This window comes from Solanum tuberosum, unplaced genomic scaffold (genome assembly GCF_000226075.1).
Source record: "Solanum tuberosum cultivar DM 1-3 516 R44 unplaced genomic scaffold, SolTub_3.0 scf00678, whole genome shotgun sequence".
Lineage (NCBI taxonomy): Eukaryota > Viridiplantae > Streptophyta > Magnoliopsida > Solanales > Solanaceae > Solanum > Solanum tuberosum.
Genome location: NW_006239614.1, coordinates 103,125 through 125,133, shown reverse-complemented (window position 1 = coordinate 125,133; position 22,009 = coordinate 103,125). Strand labels below are relative to the sequence as shown.

General features: G+C 33.1%; 2 protein-coding genes and 1 long non-coding RNA gene across 4 annotated transcripts; all 3 read left to right on the top strand.

Annotated features, from left to right (window-relative positions):
• Nucleotides 1–7,365: 7,365 nt before the first annotated feature.
• LOC102586931 (flavonol synthase/flavanone 3-hydroxylase-like) lies at nt 7,366–11,887 on the top strand. Its single transcript, XM_015305155.1, has 4 exons — nt 7,366–7,820; nt 9,225–9,472; nt 10,644–10,968; nt 11,542–11,887. The coding sequence occupies exons 1-4, from the start codon at nt 7,440–7,442 to the stop codon at nt 11,785–11,787; spliced, it is 1,200 nt and encodes a 399-aa protein (XP_015160641.1). The 5' UTR covers nt 7,366–7,439; the 3' UTR covers nt 11,788–11,887.
• Nucleotides 11,888–12,249: 362 nt separating this feature from the next.
• On the top strand, nt 12,250–14,241 carry LOC107058915 (uncharacterized). Of its 2 annotated transcripts, none has more exons than XR_001472401.1 (3): nt 12,250–12,414; nt 12,483–12,562; nt 13,955–14,241. It is a non-coding gene; the product is annotated as an uncharacterized lncRNA (long non-coding RNA). The 2 variants fall into 2 exon arrangements; XR_001472400.1 differs by having other exon boundaries at nt 12,483–12,566.
• Nucleotides 14,242–18,340: 4,099 nt separating this feature from the next.
• Nucleotides 18,341–19,807, top strand: LOC107058911 (feruloyl CoA ortho-hydroxylase 1-like). Its single transcript, XM_015305151.1, has 2 exons — nt 18,341–18,640; nt 19,577–19,807. Exons 1-2 carry the CDS (start codon nt 18,341–18,343, stop codon nt 19,805–19,807), a joined length of 531 nt encoding a protein of 176 aa, XP_015160637.1.
• Nucleotides 19,808–22,009: the final 2,202 nt, after the last annotated feature.

Here is a 22,009-nt window from a genome sequence, read left to right as displayed (position 1 = left end):
ATCTTCTTTCCTTTTCTTTTTTTTTAAACTCGCTTTTCTCCATATTATATATGTTTTTGTTGGCCGGATCTACGTATATATAAATTGAGTACGTCGTGCTACACACTGTCTTAAAGAAACTATTTCAACTATGTGAAATGTTTCCTTGGGACTAAACAAGTTTTCTCTACAAAAGTAACACGGACAACAAAATATAATTACTACAAGACAGGAAGACAAACTATTTGGCTGCTGAGTAAAATTCTTATCTTCCTAATACAGTAGCAAATACTGAATTTTTTGAAGTAGAAAAGGAAAACATTTGTGAGAATACATGTGCTAACCACTTTATCTTGAGCCATAGGAATATGTGAAATCATGTGCAAACTTAATTATCTTGAGCCAGGGATATGTTGGTGATTATGTGCATTTTAATATTATTAATTTGGGAAAAAGGATAAATATACCTCCGAAATATCGTAAATGGTTTGCAGATACCTCCGTCATACTTTGGGGACATTGGTGCCCCTGCCGTCCAAAAACTAGAGTGTATATGCCCTTCACTCTAACGGAAGACTAAATAGGGACACGTGGCGCAATCTTATCCATCGATCCGATGTCGAGTCGGTGGATAAGATTATGACACGTGTATGTCCGTTAGTATAAAGGGTATACATGCTCTAGTTTTTGGACGGCAGGGGCGCCAATGTCCCAAAAGTATGACGGAGGGTAACGTGTATGTCCGTTAGTATAAAGGGTATACATGCTCTAGTTTTTGGACGGCAGGGGCGCCAATGTCCCTAAAGTATGACGGAGGATATCTGCATACCATTTACGATAGTTTGGGGATATATTTGTCCTTTTTCCCTATTATTTTTTATTGAAGTGACTAATCCTAAGTCTTTTTTAATGTTGCGTTGTGCTGCATTTTTCATTGACGTTGATGACCACATAATGCCTATTATTGTGAGGTATAAAGTGGTTTTTTATTTCCCTTTTAACTCCTATAACACTCGACTCTTCATTTCATTCATTACTCTACCTTAATATACCATATAATTTATGTAATATTTGTTTCATTTATTTATTCAATTTATCACCTGTTATCTTCTTATTCATTATAAGAAAGAATTCTTCACCTGCAAGTAGAGATGAAAAATGTTATATTGTGGATGAGCTATTAAAGTCACATATGGCTTATTATTATACGTGTACGTGAAGCCGGACAAATTGAAATGATGATATATCATAATTATGTCTTTATAATATTGATGGCTACCAATTCACTATGGTCGAAAAGCAAAAAAATTGACAATTAATCATTACAATTTACAAGACCGTTTATCATGTGATTCAACTCCATATGAATGATCATTCTCAATTATTAATATACTAGATAATGGAGTCCGTGTCAGGGTCCAATATATGGAGTACTTTCTATGTCTAACAATAGTTGTCTATTATACTAAAAAATAGTTGTCCAATAATATTTGTCCAATTTAGAAAATCAAGAGATAATTTACCTTTTTGTGTCTATTTTACCCTTACTATTAAATATTATTTATCATCTAACACATTTCTCAAAGTATTAAATTTAATAAAGTCAAGATAATATAGTACTATCACTCTTATTATTTATTGTTTCTTAAGGAGTGTGTCAAGTCAATAGTGGACAACTATTATTAGACAGCGAGAGTATTTATTTTGTCTCAATTTATGTGATACAAATAAAATTTCGAAAGTCAATTTTTTTTTTATGATTTGTAAATATTTCAAGTTATTAATTATTATAATTTATAGCACCATTAATATAATTTTTAGATAATATATGTTACTCCTTCTATCCCAATTTATGTGGCATCGATAGAATTTCGAGAGTTATCAAATTTTGATGTCTTTTATATATTTTTAAATAAGATATGTTATTTCATCTATTTCAATTTTGTGACACTGATAGAAATTTTAATTTAATCAAATTGCACAATAATAGTAATCCAAGTGAGATACAAGCAGGGCCCACAGGTTTAATTGACATAGTAATAATTAAGTTAACACTAACATTAAAAGCAAAGAAGGGGTTGTGAAGTGTAACGATCGAATTTCGTCGTTATAGAAAAGCCAACGGGGAAATTTTTTGGTCGGAAAACTTTTTCATAGTAACTTGGAATTTTCCAACCTAGTCCAGATTTGGACAAAATCGGAGTCATTAAGGTGTAGGGAAATCTGGTAACAATCGGGTGATCTATTTATAATTTTGACTACACGAGGGGATAGATAACTTGTTAAGGAATCTTTACGATTTTACGGAATTGAATTCGGTCGAGTAAAACACCCGAAATCCATCTTAACATGAAGAGAATTTTCTGAGTGTCGTTGGTTAGAGGTGTGTTGTGAAATGGGGGTCTTGGAATTATTAAAATAGCTCACTGTTTCGTGCAAGCCACTTCGGCACTGGGTTTTGTCGCTCTAGCGGGGACGCTGTAGCGGGGTGAGGGCCGCTGTGGCGGGCCAAACACGACATAAAGTCATAAATAAACCCCTAAACGACTTTATTCTGCACTTTTCGATTTTTAGAGCCAAGGAACAAACCTCATGCGACTCTTGACAGTTTTCAACCATTCTTGAGGCTAAAGATAAGTTTTTCACTCCCCGAATCTTGAGGCGGTATGCTAACTGTTTGGGTTTGGGTTCCATGAGAGGACCAATGACTTGTCATAATTGTGTATCTTGAGAAAATGTGAAGTTGTTTATTGTTCTTATATGTTGATGATATTTTATATGTTCGATAGGTGCATGTGATTATATTGTTGTATTGACTAATGTATGTTACACTTAGTGGGATAGCCGCGTGATCCTACCAGTACACTGTGGTTGGGTACTGATACTACACTTGCTCTTATTTTTGTTGAGTACAGGGCATCTTCAAGCGACGACTGACATACCTCGCTTAGGAGATTAGTGATCATTGTTTCGAATTCAAAGGTGAGCCAGTTCTTTCAGGCAACCATGGGTTCTCTTTCGAATTACTAACAATTCTATGAACCCTAGGTCAAATCCATGATCCCAATTATCCAATTTAGGGTTATTTCTACCATAGAATCTATAACAAAACCTTTCCCCATCAATATTCACCCATTCTATTACGTTCTACGAATCGAAAAATGGATTCGGGGAGTGAAAAACTTACATTTAGTCTCAAGAATGGTGAAAAACGAGTAGGAGTCGCTTGGGAGTCGTTCCTTAGCTCTAAAAGTCGAAAAGTGCATAATGAGATCGTTTAGGGGTTTATTAACGACTTTAATTCGCGTCGGACCCGCCACAACGGCCACCACCCCGCCAGAGCGGCAAAACCCAGCGCCAAAGCGGCATTCTCAAGACAGAGAGTTATTTCAAGAATTCCAAAATTCTCATTTCACAACACATCTCTAACCCATGACGCTCAGTAATTACCATTTTACGCTAAGATCGATTTTGGGAGTTCTACTCGCCCGAATTCAATTTCGTAAAGTCGTACGGATTCCTTAACGAGTTATCTAACTACTCATTGTTACCAGATTTCCCTACACCTCAATGACTCCAATTTCATCCAAATTTGGACAAGGTTGAGAAAATTCAAATACTACAAAAAAGATTTCCGGCCCCAAATTTCCCCCCGTTGGCTTTTCTATAACGACGGAAACATGTCGTTACAATTTCTTTCCTTTGTATTTAACTTGTTTATATCCTTAAAATGCTTTAGTTTTGGTTTAGTTGTTTGGTTTGGGTTGTAGTAGTGGTTCTCCCACCGGAGGGTTAGAGTGGGTGTCAATCACGACGGTCTGGGTTGTGACGTGAAGTGACTGTGTGACTTATTCAAATAGCTACACGTGTCTTACAAAAGGATGAATTGACAAAAGTAACCCCAGATTGAATATTAATTCCAAACAGCAGACATGTTGATGGAGAGGCGGTAGCTTATTCTCCTTACTGCCCGTGCTAGCACGGACTCAATATCTGTTTTTTTTTTGTTCTCATTTTATGTGACATTGATAAAATTTAGAGAGTTAATTAAATTTTAATATAATTTTTAAATATTTTAAATTGTTAATTATTGTAATTTTATTTTTTTTTCGTAATTTTTAAATAATATATGTTACTTACCTTGTCCCAATATATGTATCTCAAATAGAATTTCAAGAGTCATTATATTGTTAATAATTGTGATTTACAAAACTTTTTAAATAGTTTCCAAAATCAAATAATACATGTTATTTCTTTTGTCCCATTTAATGTGACACAAATAGATTAATTTTATGAATCAATCGAATTTTTTTATAAGCAATCAATTTTTTATATGTTTTTTTAAAAATATTTTAAGTTTTCAATTATCATGACTTATAATATTTTTTAAATATAAAAAAAATTAGACAAGCAAATTAAAACAGAGATTTTTTTTTTGGCAAATGTATATGTAAGTGTGGAACCACACAGATAAAGCAGGCATGTTGACATTCACATGTGTGTAGGGCTGGCAAGGGGACGGGGACGGGGACGGGGACGGGGACTGTGGGACCGGATGGGACGGGAGGGGGACGCCCTTGGCCGGAACCGGGATTGGCGGGACAAAAATACGTCCCATCTCGTCCCACTATATACCCGGAATGGGACAGTGTTTGGCGGGACGGGATGAGACGAGACGTGTAATTTTTTATTTTTTTATATGTTTATTTATTTGTATTGAAATTATATGTTATTGAATAGCATTTGTAGTTTATTTGGTTTTCAATAACATTTTTAGCTAATAAAAAGTGCTTAAGTTTTCAAATTTCGAATTTCAAGTTTCAAGTTCTTTCAAATTTCAAACTTGATAGTTCAAATTTGTATTTTAAAGTAATCTAAACTTGAAATTTCAAATTTCAAGTTAAGTATTTTAAAGTAAGTTTAGTATATATGTAAATATGTATGTATATATTAAAAATTAAAATGCAAGACAATAGTTGTATAAAAAAGACTTGAATAATGCCTTTAAATCTATTCAATTAAAATCTAATTGCAACTTAGAACTTAGAAGTTACAATTTACAAATATTAGTGGAGTAACTAATCTACGCAGCCACCTTCTAGGAAGGGTTCTATTTCAATAAGTTCTCATATGTAAATCAAATATTTGTTACAAATATTAGAGGAGTAACTAATACAATTTACAAATATTAGTGGAGTAAATAATCTACGCAGCCACTTTCTAGGAAGGGTTCTGTTTCAATTAGTTCTCGTATGTAATCTAATATTTGTTTTCTCCGCAAAAATTCAATTCTAATTGTTGTATCATATAGACGGTAACATCCTCCGGTGTTGGCAAACTTGATGGAAACTCTTTTGCCTCTAATTCATCGTCACTAGATCCAATTACCGCATTAATCCAAGCTTCTTGTTTGTAAGTTAACTTTGGCAAAATTATAATTCCTCCTCTCGGCGTTGACCCAGTCTCTAAATAAAATTGATGTTTCCAAACTTTCTTCCGCCAATGAATGTCTATTATCGCCAAGTTGAAACCTTGCCGCACTAAATGCAGTCTCCGATGCAAATGATGAAGCTTGAATAGCTAGAACATCACGAACCATTTTGCTCAGAATTAAAAATGCAACGCTCTGTCTCCTCCACCATGCTAATATTTATACATTGCCATCCTCATTGTCAATTGTTTCTAAAGACTGATTAAGATATTCTTCAAAATCATCACGGTTAGTAGAATTAAGACCAAGAAAACCTCGCATAAAACTATTAATTTGATGACTTTTCTTGCTCGTTTTTCACCTCTAAACCCTCTAAACTTCAATGGTTCTTTCCCCTAAACACTTATAATCATTTATACCCTCAATAGTATGATAGATTCAAACTGAAATTACACCCGAAAACATGAATAAAATCGCAAGAACCATCAACAACACAACCCACAAGAAATTCAAATGAAACTTCAACAATGTTCATCAAGAACTCAATTTCTAAACTTTCAAAGACTTAAATTCGCTGAATTGAATCATGGTTGGCGCGTGGGTGAACCAACCCAATGCTATGTGATCTCACATACCTTGTAGGGATCACCCCCGATGAAATCTACAATCTAACCTCGACGAAATTGACGAATCTTGAACGTTCTTCTCCTTTCTCCTCTTTTCTCCTCTTCTCCAAGCCCTAGCATAAAATTCACTTTTCTAAACTGACTAAAATCTGAATTTACCCCAATTAAACTCCTAAAAACGAATTAGAATAATTAGGTAAGGAAAAGACTAAATTACCCTTCCAAGTGTATTACACACACTTTGTTTTTTTTTACTTATTGTCGAAAATATCTCATAGAAACAAGTTTTGAATAAATAAAAGTATTCAATAGATATTAGCCCTGGTTAAGGTGTCTAAGTGAATTATACAGACAACTTTGAGGGACCGCAGATGACTTAAGCCTTATAAAAATAGATATTGGGAGGATAGAGAATCACGTGGTAGATATTATATTGTTCAGATGCAAAAAGCATGTTTGCCATACCGATATATATGGAAGTCCAGCTGTTGTCAAATTTGGAATGTCAAACTCAAATAGTAATTTTTTGTCCATGATCAAAGGAGATTTTTAATTTTAAAAAAAGGGAAAAGAATTTGATATATTCTTTAACATTGTCATTTAGAGCGGATATATTTGTCGTTATGAAAGTCTTATAGCTGTTATACAAATGACTCACATCTACATTATACTTTTTTCCTCTAATGGAAAAAAATAGTTTTAATTTTTTTTTGAAAAAAATATAGTCCATATGGGGTATATTTGATCCTCCTCACACATATTTTAATTTTTGACTTTTTGTTTCAACGACTAATTTAAATTTATTATTTTGATGGTCAGATTTATTTATGTTTCACTTATTTTCTTGTAAATTTTAATTATAAATGCCCCATTTTTTTATTTTTACAACTACAAAAACTAAATTACAATATAGCCGCAAAAAAATAGTTTTAATTTTTTTCTTTACACTAAAGAATGAAAGAAAAAAAGAATAAGAAACTCAAATGATGAAAATCAAAGAAGTCAAAAAATAATTTTTGTATGAAAAAGATTAAAATATACCTTGAACTTTGCTAGAAGGATCATATATATACCCCTATATGATTTTTTTTAAAAAAATTAAAGTAAAAGAGATAAATTTAAAACTAATTTTTTCACTTCCGTTAGATGAAGGATATATGTGAGCTCCTTTTGTAATGGTTAGGGTATATATATATATGAGTCATTTGTATAACGGTAAAGATATATATGAGTCACTTTTATAACGAGAGGTATATCAATTATAAGGGGTATATCGAAAGATGCAAAAAGCATGTTTGCCCTTGATCATTCATTCCTCCATACAGATACTTGTGTATAATAGTGGTAATATAATACTCCAAGTATTAAACAGAAACTAGGTCTATTCTTTGAAAACTGCTCCAATGGCAAATACACTTCAACTCATCCACTGCAACCAAGGTATTCTGATGAGCATGTACAATGCCACATTAATGCCTATTGCAACTTGGTCAAAAACACACAGAAAAATAGCCCCCATCTCTTCCAACAGCCCAGTAATGGCTCTAAATAATAGTAATATTGATTACAAAAAAGGTGTAAAGTACCTAGTTGACAATTCAAAGAACATGAAAATGCTGCCTTTGGAGTTTGTTTTGCCAATTCCAGAAGGTGAAAGGCCATCATTGGCCATTGATGGTTCGATTCCAGTTATAGATTTGAGTGGCCTCAATGGACCTGTTGAACAAAGACTATCAACTATACATGCCATTAGTTCTGCATGTGCTCTATGGGGATTCTTTAGGGTAACTTTAACTTTCCCAACTCTTTCTTGCATTATATTTTTAGTTTTAAGTTAAGTGTACTTGTCCTCATTAGATAAAATTAATTAATGGTCACTCAACTTTGTTTATTGCTCAAAAGTTATTTAATGAGTTGTGTGTTTGGCATAAAGAAAAACAATTTCTGAAAATATTTTTCAATTTTTTCATGTTTAGTTAGCTTAAATATTTTGAAAAATGTTTTACAAACCAACTTATTTTTCTCCAATATATGAAAAATGCTAAACATTTTTCAAAACTCTTTTTCAACCACACCTCAACTTTCCACCCTAACTCACCGATTTCCACTACTAATTCGGGATCCGATTCCTGATTCTCGATTAGGAATCTGACTCATGATCTCGACTTGAGACCCAACTTTCGAGTACCTAGTTGGATAAGGTTCGGATCCCAGTTTGAGTATGAGGAAATCTGATAATTGGCAAAGAGATTAAACTTAATAAGTCTCTTTAGTTACAGTTTGTCTAATTACACTCTATAACTATAGTTTCGTTTGCTATGAGTATTTTCATTTAAAAAATTTGCTTTTCAATATACAAATAGTGTGTATATACAAATTTTGTATTTATGCATATAGAATATTTTCAGAACTTATACAAATCAAATGTATCAACAAGATACAAGCTTAGGGTAAACAATACAATTAGAAAAATTCTAAATTTATACAATTAGGGAAATTTTAGATTTATATAATTAGGAACAGAATTATACAAATTCTGGACTTTTACGATTATGAGCCGAATTACTCAAATTGTGGACGTGAACCACGTAATTATGATTTTAAGTCAATGGTGAATGGTAATTTAATTAAAGTGTTATTGTATTAACTAATTAACTAGTATATGTTTGCTTCTCCACGTAATTTTTCCTTGGAGTATCAGATTTCGGGTCAGGATTCAAGGTCGGATCCCAAATCGGATGTCGGGGTTGGATCACTAGTCAAGTGTCAAGGTGGGGTTCTGAGTTGGGTGTTGGAGTTGGAGTCGAGTTTTAGGTTGAGAGTTGAGGTCGAATCTGATTCAGCAGTCAGATCTCGATTCGAAAATCAGATCTTGGGTCGAGAGTGGGATCGGATCACAAAGTAAATTAAGTACTTTTAACCCTCACATCCGAACCATAGACTTTTGTTTACAAGTTACTTTCTTACGGCCATAAATATATATTTTGATTTATTGTGCATGAAAGTAATAAATGTGTACTTACTACTTTTTTGTTTTAATTTATGTGTTCCATTTAAATTGTGAGAGTCAAATCAAATTTGTCTTGACCATATACTTTTCGTATGCCTTTTAATATTTTATTTTTTTAAAAAAATAAAGATTTTGTGTTCAAATCACTTTTGACAATAAAGAGTTAGAATATCCACAGGTAACTAATCATGGTATAAAAGTCTCCCTCATGGATGGAATGCTTAAAGTTATGGAAGATTTTTTCAATCTTCCATTAGAAGAGAAAATGAGATATGGTTCAGATGATGTGATGGATCCAGTTAGATATGGAACAAGTCTGACCACTACCAGAAAGCATAATCTTCATTGGAGGGACTTTCTCAGGCACTATGGTGGTCTAATTCCACATACCTATTACCTTTGGCCAGATAATCCTGCTACCTACAGGTAATTATCATCGTATCCAATTACGCTTGAATATAATATATCTAAAACAAATTATTCATAATTTAACTCGCATGTATCTGAGATACATGTATATAAGTCGTCAGATACATGAATCAAGCGAATAAAAAGTGCTACATATGTTAATTTGATAAACTAATGTGTCAGGATATAATTACAATCTAAACTAGTGGAATATGTGTTATTTGAACAAAAATATACTAGAAAAGATCATTGGGCCAAGTAGGCTCTCCGATCTCCATAATAATTATAACTCATATCTTTAGCTAATTTAGCTCTTAGACACGATTATTCAAGTCGGGTTATTTTATTATTAAGATAGGTGAATTCTTGTAGATCTATCTCCTGAGAGAGCAGAACATGATAATTTTTAATCATCTAGTTCAAGCAAAAATAAAACGAGCCAAAACGATTTTATATGGTACATATATTTACACATACATACATATATGATTATTATTTTTCAAAAAATATCAAATAAATAATGAATTTTATAGGTTTATTCAACTCATTGTACTCCTTGCCAACACAAGTTGAAAGTTACTTTTATTTTGTCACATCCTTCTATAATTGATGGGATGTGTTCCTTGATTACAATTTTTTGAATTTTATATATGTTTCACTATTAAAATCTTTATATATAGGTATACTTTATTTCAAAATGTCCCACTTCACCTATTCCAACGAAAATCTGGCTTTAATATCAATTTTGTAGGAAATATAGGAGAATATTTTTATTCAGAGAATGCTCAAGTTGTATTAGGCTACTTGAGATTATTACAATCATTAACTACATCTTTATTTATACTATTCAAAATATCAATCAAAGATCTTACACAAATAACTAGATATATGTATCATAATTTACTAGATACATATATTACAAACTTTTAAAATACTTCTTGATAAACTAAGAGATAATATTGAAAAACTAAACATCGGATAATATCCTTGTGAATGCATTAATTCCATAATAGTTACTATGTATACATTATTTCAAAATGCCCCACTTCACATTCGAAGAGATCATAGTGGTAGGCCTTTTTTTAATTCCTTTTGCCTCATTGTCGAAGGTGGAGATTAGTAATTACCACCTGAGCAACTCCACTTATCGTAAAGGTTCTAATCAATTTGTACATGTGTATGTGTAAAGGGACGTTGCAAAAGAGTACTTAAAGGAAGTTTGGCAACTTGCGGTAATTATATTTGGTGCAATATCAGAAGGATTAGGGCTTGATCCAGATTACATAGAGAGTTCACTTGGAGATGAAGGAACTCAATTGATAATTTCAAATTATTATCCAGCATGTCCTGAGCCAAACAAGACATTGGGACTTGCTCCACATTCAGATCATGGTGGTCTCACTATTGTGATGGACAATGGCATTCCTGGCTTGCAAATTAAACGCAATCAAACATGGTACTCTGTCCCCAGTATACCTGGCACTTTTGTTGTCAATCTAGGAGATTTTTTGGAGGTTAGTGTCATTATTTTTGCTTTCAATTTAACTTAGATACTTTGATCGTGAGTGTCAAATAATTACGATACTTTCAAATAAAAGGATTGGCTAGGACAGTTTAAAATACGAGAAATTACACCCAATGAACTTAGAAATGAATGATTTTGAGCTCTTGACCCCGCTTGTCTGACTGACAAGTAGGGTCAAAAGTTCAACATCACTCATCTCAAAAGTCATTTTGGTAAATATCAAAAGGTTAGTTGAACTAGATGAGCCGAGTCAAAATGGCTAAATGAGTTATTGTAACTCAACCTATCCACTTTTACTAAGTTCCAATTTCTTTACTTTTTTCTTATAATTTATTTAATTAAGAACTGGTCTTTTTTCTTCTTTCTTTTGCCTATACATAGTATATATATCATATATTTTGACAATGTTTCTATGGGTCAGTTAGGTCATATAGCTAGCATAAATCAGCCCAACTTTCTATAAATTGAATTGAGTCGGTAAAAATAGATTGAATTAATATAATAAATCAATACGTTATTGATCCTCTCAAATTTAGACTAACTGAGTGAATCATATTCTCAGGTATTGAGTAATGGAAAGTACAAGAGCGTAGAGCATCGAGCAATAGTAAATGCGGAGGCGGTTCGGATCTCCATAGCAGTGGGTCATGGCCCAGAAATGGACGCAATAGTTCAGCCTGCAAGCCCACTTATCAAAGAAAAGAGTGAAAGCAAGTATCGGCCCATTGTTTACAAGAACTATATTAGAGCCCAACAAAGCACTATTAAGAGAGGGAAAAGTGCCTTGGATGAGATAATGAACAACTAAATTTGAAGTTACGTCAATCCTCGTACATGATCATGTTTCTAATAAGCAAGTTAACTAAAGTGTGATGTGTGCTTGCATGGTGTCGTTTGTCTTGAATTCAAGTTATGATAAGATAAGTATGCTAATATTATTTATATACCGTCTTTACTAAAAATAGATGGTGCTTAATATTTGTCATTTCAGAAAATCAATGCATGAATGAAGATTTTCTTTCTATATTTACCCTTGTGAGTTAGTATTGATTTTGAAAGTGTGAATTTGACCAACATATAACAACTAAATCATTAATTCATGTTCATTGGTAAATTTAATTAATAAAAAATCAATTTTTTTTTATTTTTTTTTAACTGATTTGGACTCGAGGTCCATTATTAATTCACGCCATTGGACTCAAAAGGTTCAAAATAAAACCCAATACACATGGTTGGCCCAAAAGTGACCACCCAAGATATAAACAAAAATAGAAAAGACCCTAAGAAGTATGATTTCCAAATTGAATCTTCAGCTCCCTCTACTGAAAATGTTCCGCCTTGTGCCCACCAACAATTAACTTTGCTTCCTTCTCCTATGGGTAATTAATTCTCCATCATTGGTCTTCTACTTTGTTGCCAATATCAGTTGACAAAGGTTTGTCCTTTACCATTTTTTATTATTACCTTCTTTTCATTTCTCTGTTGATTCGTCTCTTCCTGTAGGTGTACTGCCCATTTTGGATTTGGCTTCTGAGGAGCTTGGTAGTACTTAGGAACCCTGTATTTCAGCTTTGAAGATATGTGTAAGTATGTGCTATCTCGCCTACCATTTTTGTCCACTGAAATTTTAAATTCCCCCACCGTTCTGTAGTTGAAGCAGTGTTTTATTTAAAAATATTATTTGGACTGATTTAAGAGTCGCCACTAAAACTGTTGTTTTCAAAAGACTGAAACAGAAAATCTAATGAAAACTTAAAAGGGGTTCGGGGTTCTTATTAGCATTTTGGGAAGGGTTTGAAAGCACCCGAAATGCCCGCTAATATGCGGTTATCCGATAATTAATTATTTGGCTAAAATATTTTCACTCATCTTGAATTGTAAAAGTGAACTACTTTATAGTTGAGACCATTTTAATAAAAAAATAATGAAATATTATCTAAGTGAAGTATTTCATAAACTTATTTATTTATTATTTATTTATTTTTTAAGCAGAGTGAAAGAGAAATAATTTAGTTAAGCGATTAATTCAAAATGGATGTCTTTTGGAGATTTGAAGTTTCGAGACCTTAATATTATTTTTTAACAAATAAGCACATAATAGCAGTTAAATAGATAGGGAAAGAGAATTTGGGCCCAAGTCTGGATCTGTTCGCCTGGGCCAGTACTTGGACCTAATCTCGTTTTGGGCCTTTGGCCCATTTAAATCAGCTGCACCTGTCCTAGTCTAATATATATAAGATATTTTGTTTTGGGCCTTAGGCCCAATATTCCTCCACCTGTCCTAAATTCTAGCAAAATAATAATGAAAGTGACAAGGGCTTAGGCCCAAAGTAACAAAATACAAAGCTGAAAATTTAGGGCACTTTTTTTGGACCCTCTTTCTGTTGTATCATAATGTATAAAACATGTATACATCCTCTTTCGCTTCCAATTGACCCTGTTCGTTTGCTCCAATGTTGGTGATTGAGGGTTGACTCGAGAAGGAGAATGAACTTGGGCCTCCGTGGCCCATTTCGAAATGCAAGGAAAAGGAGTCCACGAGGACTCAGAATGACCCAATTCATACGTTGAGAAAGAAAAAAAAATTAATACAAGCCCATAGTCTCAAACATAATAAAATCAAAAGCACTTAAGTGTGCTTGAAGAGGTTGTATGGGCGGTCACTTCTTGTCTCACTCAAGTGTGTCTTAAGGTTATATTAGGTAGAGGTCCTACGGTAATGAAATGACATGTGTTCTTTTAAAGTTAAGCATGGGTTGTATATGGATATATGTTGAGTATATGTATGGTTGGCTATGGCCTTATATGTGAATGTTAACTTGTATTATGTCTCTTATACTTGTGAAGTGAAGGTTTTATCAAAATGATATGAAAGCATATATTTCTTGTAAATGTCTGTTGAAGCATGTTTTTGCATGGTCTCCATACTTAGTACTTAATTGTGCTAACCCCTTTCTTTCCCTTTTTGACTAAAGTGTAGGGATTGGGAGATGGTGATATGTCATGGTTACTTGATAGGCTTCTAAGTGTTGACGATGAAGACTTGGTGAGTCCTCATAGATTCGAGGACAATACCCCACATTTTCCTTTTGATGTATTTCTAGTATCTTTTTTAAGTCTTGTATGGGCTTAGTCCCATTGTTGTATTCAAGTATTAGATGGTTTTGAGACATCATGTATAAAGTCTAGAATGTCTTCCGCTTGTTATTTAATGAAAGTATCTTCGTGTGTGAAGAAAGTTTTTAATTACTTATGGTTTTTAGTATCTATGCGATGAATGAATGCTAAGAGGCTTGTATTAGACCTCCAAGAGGTCGAGTACGCCGGTTACGACTAAAGGGTGCTCTCGGGTCGTGACACTTGATTATATTGAGAAATTGAAGGCAACAAATGGGGAACTATTATCTGATCCTACCCATTACATAAAGTTGATAGGGAAACTCAATTTTCTTACAAATACTAGGATGATATAGCTTATAGTGTGCAACATCTCAGTCAATTCATGCAAACTCCTAGGGAACCATACTTGAAGGCTGGTTATCATGTTCTGAGATACTTGAAACAAGATCCTACAATGGGAATTTTCATCTCGAACAAGCCTGACCTTACTGTAAATGCCTAGTGTGACTCAAACTGGGCTGCCTGTCCTGATTCAAGGAAGTCAGTCAGTGGTTATCTAGTGCTTATGAGTGATAGCCTTATCAGTTGAAAGTCTAAGAAACAAGCTACAGTTTCTTTATCCTCTGCAGAAGCAGAATACAGGGCCGTGAGACAAGTAGTATGTGAGCTGGTATGGTTTGAAAGGTTACTGAATGAGTTATCTATGAATTGCTCCTTACCAATTCAGGTCTTTTGTGACAGTCAAGCTGCAGTACACATTGTCAAAAATCCAGTCTTCCATAAAAGGACAAAACACATAGAAATCGATTGCCACTTTGTTAGGGATAAACTTCAACAAGGCCTGATTACACTTCATCACATTTCTACTGATTCACAATTAGCAGACATCTTTACAAAGGCTTTGACTGGAGTTAAGCATAATACACTATTGCACACGTTGTCTGTAAACTTACTTACTTCCAACTTGAGGGGGGTGATGAGAATATAAGTTAGTTATTACTGTTCACTATTCACAAAGTTAGTTAGATACAAGTTTGTTATAGTACTGTTAGAGTTAGTTACTACAAGTTTGTTATAGTACTGTTACAATTAGTTACATGAAGTCAGAGTATGTTTTCATTTCGTTAGTTAGTCTTTAATTTGTATATCTATATATAGATTCAGATGTAATAGTTACTCTCTTAATTCATTTTCAATGAAACAGATTTACATGTAGCTTTTCCAGAATCTTCTTCTTCCTCCTTTCTCATATGAACTCAAAGTTCATCAATGGAGGAGTTTGATTGTTTAACATCACAATGTGTTGATTTTCTCATCTTTTATACATATACAATTATATGACAAATATAAAAATACACCAATATGGGTTGTGGTGCTATGGTGGGACTGCTTCACCCTTAACTAGAGGTCTCAGGTTCGAGCTCTGGATATTGAGGAAAATCTTGTTGGGAGTGTCACCCCCCAAATGGGCCCTGCGGAGCGCGATCCAGATGTAGTCGGGGCTTCAATGCGGCTCCAGAAATCGGGTGGGCAACCCAAAAAAATAAAATATACAAATACAATTAGTCTCTCTCCACTCTCTGCCCTCTATCGCTCACATCTCTCCTCCCTCTCCCAATAACGCTCACCGGATTTACATATACATATGTATACCAGTTACATTTATACAATTATCTATCGGGTGGGCAACCCAAAAAAATAAAATATACAAATACAATTAGTCTCTCTCCACTCTCTGCCCTCTATCGCTCACATCTCTCCTCCCTCTCCCAATAACGCTCACCGGATTTACATATACATATGTATACCAGTTACATTTATACAATTATCTAACAGATATACATGCCTCGCTCGCCTCTCTCCTTTCTCTAACATGTAGCCACGAATCGTAATTAACAAACTATAGCTATGGAGTGTAATTAAATTTATTTTAGTGGCTCATTGCGAAATTTTCGAGTAACTTCGGTGTGTATACAGAAAAGTTACTGTGTTTATATACATTTATTAGGATATATATAAAGTCTATTGCATTACTATTGTATATTTTTATTTAGGCGGTCTATACAATTATAAGTATTGACGTATACGTCAAAATGATATTACCTATTCATTCAAAAAAGAAATCTGGTCATTCCTTTGATCGGGAATTTTCCATATGTGTTTCTCTGTGATTTCAGTTGAAGAACAAATCTGAAGAAAAAAATATATATAGTTGCAAGCTGCGCGCTTTGGTATGAGGAGTTCGAATTTGTTAAACATAATTTGTTGGAAAATGTTGTTTGAAGCTGAAAAGCATGGTCAACCCATTGATTTAAGGATGATAACACGAACAAGTCGCCAAAACTTCATAATCAGCTCGTTTGAAAACCACATTTTAACAAATAAGCTCGTTTCGAGTAAATAATGCTGCAAAAGATTAGGTATGCATTGAGGAGCCTGAATGTGAAATTTAGGTGTTTTGAATGGATTTGGTGCTTGGATCTAAGGAATAAGACGAAGCAGTTTTTGTATAATAGTGTAAAATATATTGTATAATAATACCTATGGGTATATAAACACATGCATCTTATAATTTGAATAATATTGTATATAGAGTTTGTCAACATTGTTGTAAAAATAAAATCAGAGTTTTGTATAATGTTATATATCGAATGTATATATAATGTTGTATACTAAGTTTTTAAACACTTGGGTAAACTATGCGATTGAAAACATAAAAACTTAGATACGTAGATATAATGTAGTGTTGTGGGTTGTACCAATTATTCCTAATTTCTTTTCATATATCTAAGGTAATTTGATGGACAAAAGTTATGCTACTAATAATTGTACTAGTAGAAGATGCTTTGTATCACTTGAATAACCAAAGGAAGATGATGTAGTAGGAAATTAGATGACGAAAATGGAAATTGGAAAGAGGACGGAAATTCCAAAGACAAGTAAACCATAGAGTATATATATTATCCTGACAAGATCTTATCTATGGACCCAGTGACTATGTTGATCATCACATGACGGCACCCTCATCTTCGATAAATTTTTATCTTCATCAGGTGTTTACATGATCTGGAGTGCGAACGAATCTTCCGAGGAGGAGTTTGATGGGTTGGAAGGGCCCGGAAGAGAAAGTGACTGCCCTCCTCCCGAACCAACACTTGAAACAACAAAAAAAGAAAAAACTTCCAGTAAATAAACACCAAAGTGAGATAGAAAATTGGTGCGTAAACAACACCCAAATAACGAGATGGAAAATCGAATATATATATATGATAAAGACAAGTCGAAAGCCATATTTTATTCAAACGAAAATAATTTCTACGAACGATAAAGGTCAGGCTCAAAAGAAGGATTGCAAAATGTACGATAGTTTTACCCGCGGTCATTATAGCGGTTCCTTCTTTTCTTTTTTCGATGATTTAAAGGTGACAACTCTTTTCACCAAGAAATTGGGGATTAGAGCTATGAGCTATAACACATATGCAAGAAGGAAGAATGCCTTAATGGGCGGGTATGCTAAGGAAGGGGAGTCGCTTGCTTGTTTGGTGTGTTTGGAACCGAGTTGTTTAAAGCTACTCTTTCTTGAAGAAAGAGAACCTGGGCCCAGGTCTTGGTGTATTTTGACATGATTCTCAATACGCTATCTAAACTAGGAAAGTCAGTAAGGAAAGATGGGACAAAGAAAGCTCTTCTTCGGATAGCTGGGTGCATCAACCTCTTTCTTTCACAGGATTGATACACTTGTGACTTGACATACCATGCATCTGTTGATTTGAGACGTATTTATTGTTCTTGGCTTTGATTATGTTATGTTGTGATATCTTTTCGAAATTTCTAGGGAGAACTCACTTACCTACTTGTGGAGAATGGCATTGCAACACTAGCAATTACCTACGGTACGGTATCAATGTTGTAGTAGATGAAACTGTTTTTCTCTAAATTTGAAGTTTCGAGTTCGAACCTTGGGTATGAAAATATTCTTGATAGGATAACTTCCCTTCGAATTGGACTCTACGCGGCACAAATTTAAAATAATCGGATTCCAATATAGATAGTGAGTGAGAAAAAGAAAAAGTAGTGAAAGAGCATCGTTACTTCCGTTAGCTAGGTTCCAAATTTTTGGCTTAATCTGCATGTACAATGCCACAAGGCCTATTGCTCTGAAGACCAACAACGCGTGGCAAAGAAAAACTTCATCAAAAACACAAAAAAATAAAGCCCCATCTCATCCAACAGCCAAGTTAATGGCTCTAATTACTTCTTCTCCTTCTCCCTCAATCTCCACTAGCATTTTGACTAATAATAATATTACTATTGAAATTGATTACAAAAAAGGTGTAAAGTACTTAGTTGACAATTCAAAGGACATGAAAATGTTGCCTTCCCAGTTTGTTTTGCCAATTCCAGAAGGTGAGAGGCCATCATTGGCCATTGATGGTTCGATTCCAGATATAGATATGAGTGGCCTCAATGGACCTGATGAGCAAAGACTATCAACTATACATGCCATTAGTTCTGCATGTGCTCAATGGGGATTCTTTAGGGTAACTTAACTTTACCAACTCTCTCTCTCTTTTATATTTTCAATTTTAAGCTAAATTTACTTGTGGATTAATTTTGAGTGGAGGATAGTCTAAGCTCATATAGGGAGACCGAACAATCATCCACAACCAATGTGGGAGAATAAACATCCATGTATCTCAGAACTGTACATCTGAAGTATGGACAATATAACATAGAGCAATTAGGATGGACTTGACTTTAATACTATGATTAAAAAAAAATGAATCTGGGGTCCAAAGTAGAGGCGTATCTAGAGGGGTTCCGTGGGTTCACATGAACCCATGCTCCCCTCTCTAGATTATATACAGTAGTGTTATATTTTTTAAAAAAAATATTTAAATATAGAGGTGTGAACCCACGTTAAAAGTAACATAATAATAATACGATGAAGATTGGGTGCACCTCTTTAAGCAAATATAGAAATTTTAAATCTTAATATCTATCTTATTTTTGTTATTAACACCCCTCCAAGTGGTTATCGGTAGCACTTTTGGCGTTTCAATCAATTTTTCTTTTATATTTTTGCTTTTATCTTTCAAAATTTTCAAATGTGTAACATTGAAAATTCCTAAATAAAATTAGCTTGGTATAATTTTTATATTATTAAATCAAATGTGTATATTAAAATTTAAAACTAGTAGTATTATATATGTTGGACCTATACTTTTTAAAGTTTAACAGTTAGTGTTAAGAACGTAAAGGTTAAACCGATCAAATTTATATCTTAGATGCATCTTTTCGTAATAATGCACCCATCCTTACGAAATCCTGAATACGCCTCTGGTCCAAAGTCCAAACACGTATATGAAATGATATAGTGCAAACTGCAAAATCTTTACGTTGGGATGTTACGTATTTATATTTATTTAATCAAATCTTTTTAAAAGATAAATATTTATTAGTTGCAAATTCTACAGGTGACTAATCATGGTATAAAGACCTCTATCATGGATGAAATGCTTAAAATCATAGAAGAGTTTTTCAATCTTCCATTAGAAGGGAAAATGAGATATTGTTCAGAAAATGTGATGGATCCAGTTAGATATGGAACAAGCTTGAACACTACCAGAAAGCATGCCCTTCATTGGAGGGACTTTTTGAGGCACTATGGTGGTCTTAATTTACTATTTCAAAGAATAATAAACTGAAATTAATTATCTATGTATTTTGAAAATTCTCAATTACTCCTCTAATTAAGGAAATCAGTTCCAACCAATTAATTTAAATAAATAAATTTTGTATCTCAATTTTAAAATTCGACAGATACTGCATATATCTCATGGATTCAGACTCATGTATCCTAATTATAAAATATGGTACAGAAAGTAATATTTGAAACTATTGAGAATCTTAATAATTAAGACCTAAACTAGCGAGATTTATGTGGTTTGCCCTTGTTAAAAAGGCAAAAAATTAAAATAAAATTAAAACATTACAACATGATTCTCCATACAATAGAATATTGATAGATATATAATTATAAATGAATAAATGAACAGAGAAAACGTACGAGATGGGCAATCTAATATCAATAAATATAATTATTATACATATATAGTAAAGAAAGAAAAAAAAAGGAACATTGTTCAAAGGCATTTCGAAGCAATCAAAAACTTTAAAGCTGCTTGGTTGGCTTCTTCACATTACCCCATCTACTCTTTTTTAGAGAGTCGTCTCGTCGTGTTTTCCATATTTTTAATGACATGATTTGTATAACTAGTGTGCAACGTCACCTTCTAATCTTTTATTTATAAGGTCAGAAATCAAACTCTTATCATCAATACATTACGTTGTCAATGAATTAAACTTTTGAGATTTTCCACTAAAAACCGATCTCAGGTCGAAGGTGGGTAATGAGGTTTATTTTCACTACTAAAAAGTTATGGAATTAGCGAAGTGTGTGATACGGTTACACACTGATATTAGAGTAGGTAGAGGTTTTGAGATCGAATCTCACCGTAATTCATATAAAAAAGAATTTCCACTTGTTTGATCCATGAAAAAAATCACGTCAACACCCGAGGGGGTGTGTTGAGGATACAATTAAATAATAAAATTGTGATCTCTCTAACAACTTAAACTTTTAAATGAGATGGTCACACACTTCAACGGCTACGAAATTTATCGATAATCCCCAACTAATTTGTAGCTAAAAAGCTCCTAGTTGATTAAATATTATTATAATCAATTGTTAACATATAGCTAAATACACGATTAATTTCCATAACATTTTTATTGTTTAGCTATGAAATTCTGTTTGTCCCATAACATCTTATTTTCTTGGAAAATATTTTAATACATTGTGACCTTCTATTTCATTCCTATTTTACACATAAAATCCGACTCTTTTTCTATAGGATCCAATGATGAAGACACCTCAGTGCTTGTGACTGACAATTACGATTCACCCTTTTAGGCAACTAGGATATACTATATTTCATTGACTAATAATTATATTGAATTGTTTTACTGTTTCGTTCTCACTTTCAATTCGATATTTGTGTTAGAATTCGATTAAAGTATATATACATTGAAAGTCCCATTGTGGCCATAAGGCAGTCTCTACTCAAGGCAACTTTCATACTCGAGATTGAATTCTAAAACCTATATATGTTAAAAATGGATAAATATTTATCATTTTACCACAATTAGGAATCACAGAGTTAAGTGGGTAAAAGGGACCGAATTCATCTCAACCCCCTTCAACGGAAGACTATACTTGGAAGACTACTGTGTCCTAGCTATAATGCTTTTTTAAAGCTAAATTATGTAATTCTGTTTCCTTTTTATTCTAATTATTAAGCTCTATCCAATTCAAGTTGGGAACCTAAATAAGCCACAAAAACATAAAAGTGACCAAAATAAGCCATTACTTTAGTAAGTAACTAAAATAGGCTTAGTGGAAGAAAAAATTCCACTTTATCTAATATTCTAAACGTTTTCCATTAGTCTCATAACGTGTATATTTTAATATATAACGGAACTATTTCCTACATTTTATAAAATGTAACTATTTCTTACACTTTATAAAGTGTAAATTTTTCTTACACTTTGTAAAGTGGAACTTTTTCTTACACTTTTATAAAGTGAAAGAAAAATTTTTGTTTTACAAAGAGGAATATTTTTCACGTTTTTATTTATGAAGCTTTTGCAGTATTTGTCATACAATTATATTGATTTGACATATCATAAAAATCGAAAAAATTATTACACTATATATTTTTATTTTCTTATTCTGAAAAATCCTCCAATCTCTATTTAAGGAGGTTCAAACATAGTTGATAGCACCTACAACATAAAGTCTTCTATATTTGTTCATTTCAATCTCAAAAAAAAAAATGTCTTCTAAA

Coding starts and splice junctions, on each gene's coding strand:
- LOC107058911 (XM_015305151.1), top strand. CDS start 18,341: ATGGCTCTAATTACTTCTTCTCCTTCTCCCTCAATCTCCACTAGCATT. Junction 18,641..19,576: donor CTCAATGGGGATTCTTTAGG/GTAACTTAACTT, acceptor CAAATTCTACAG/GTGACTAATCATGGTATAAA.
- LOC102586931 (XM_015305155.1), top strand. CDS start 7,440: ATGGCAAATACACTTCAACTCATCCACTGCAACCAAGGTATTCTGATG. Junction 9,473..10,643: donor GATAATCCTGCTACCTACAG/GTAATTATCATC, acceptor GTATGTGTAAAG/GGACGTTGCAAAAGAGTACT. Junction 10,969..11,541: donor ATCTAGGAGATTTTTTGGAG/GTTAGTGTCATT, acceptor TCATATTCTCAG/GTATTGAGTAATGGAAAGTA.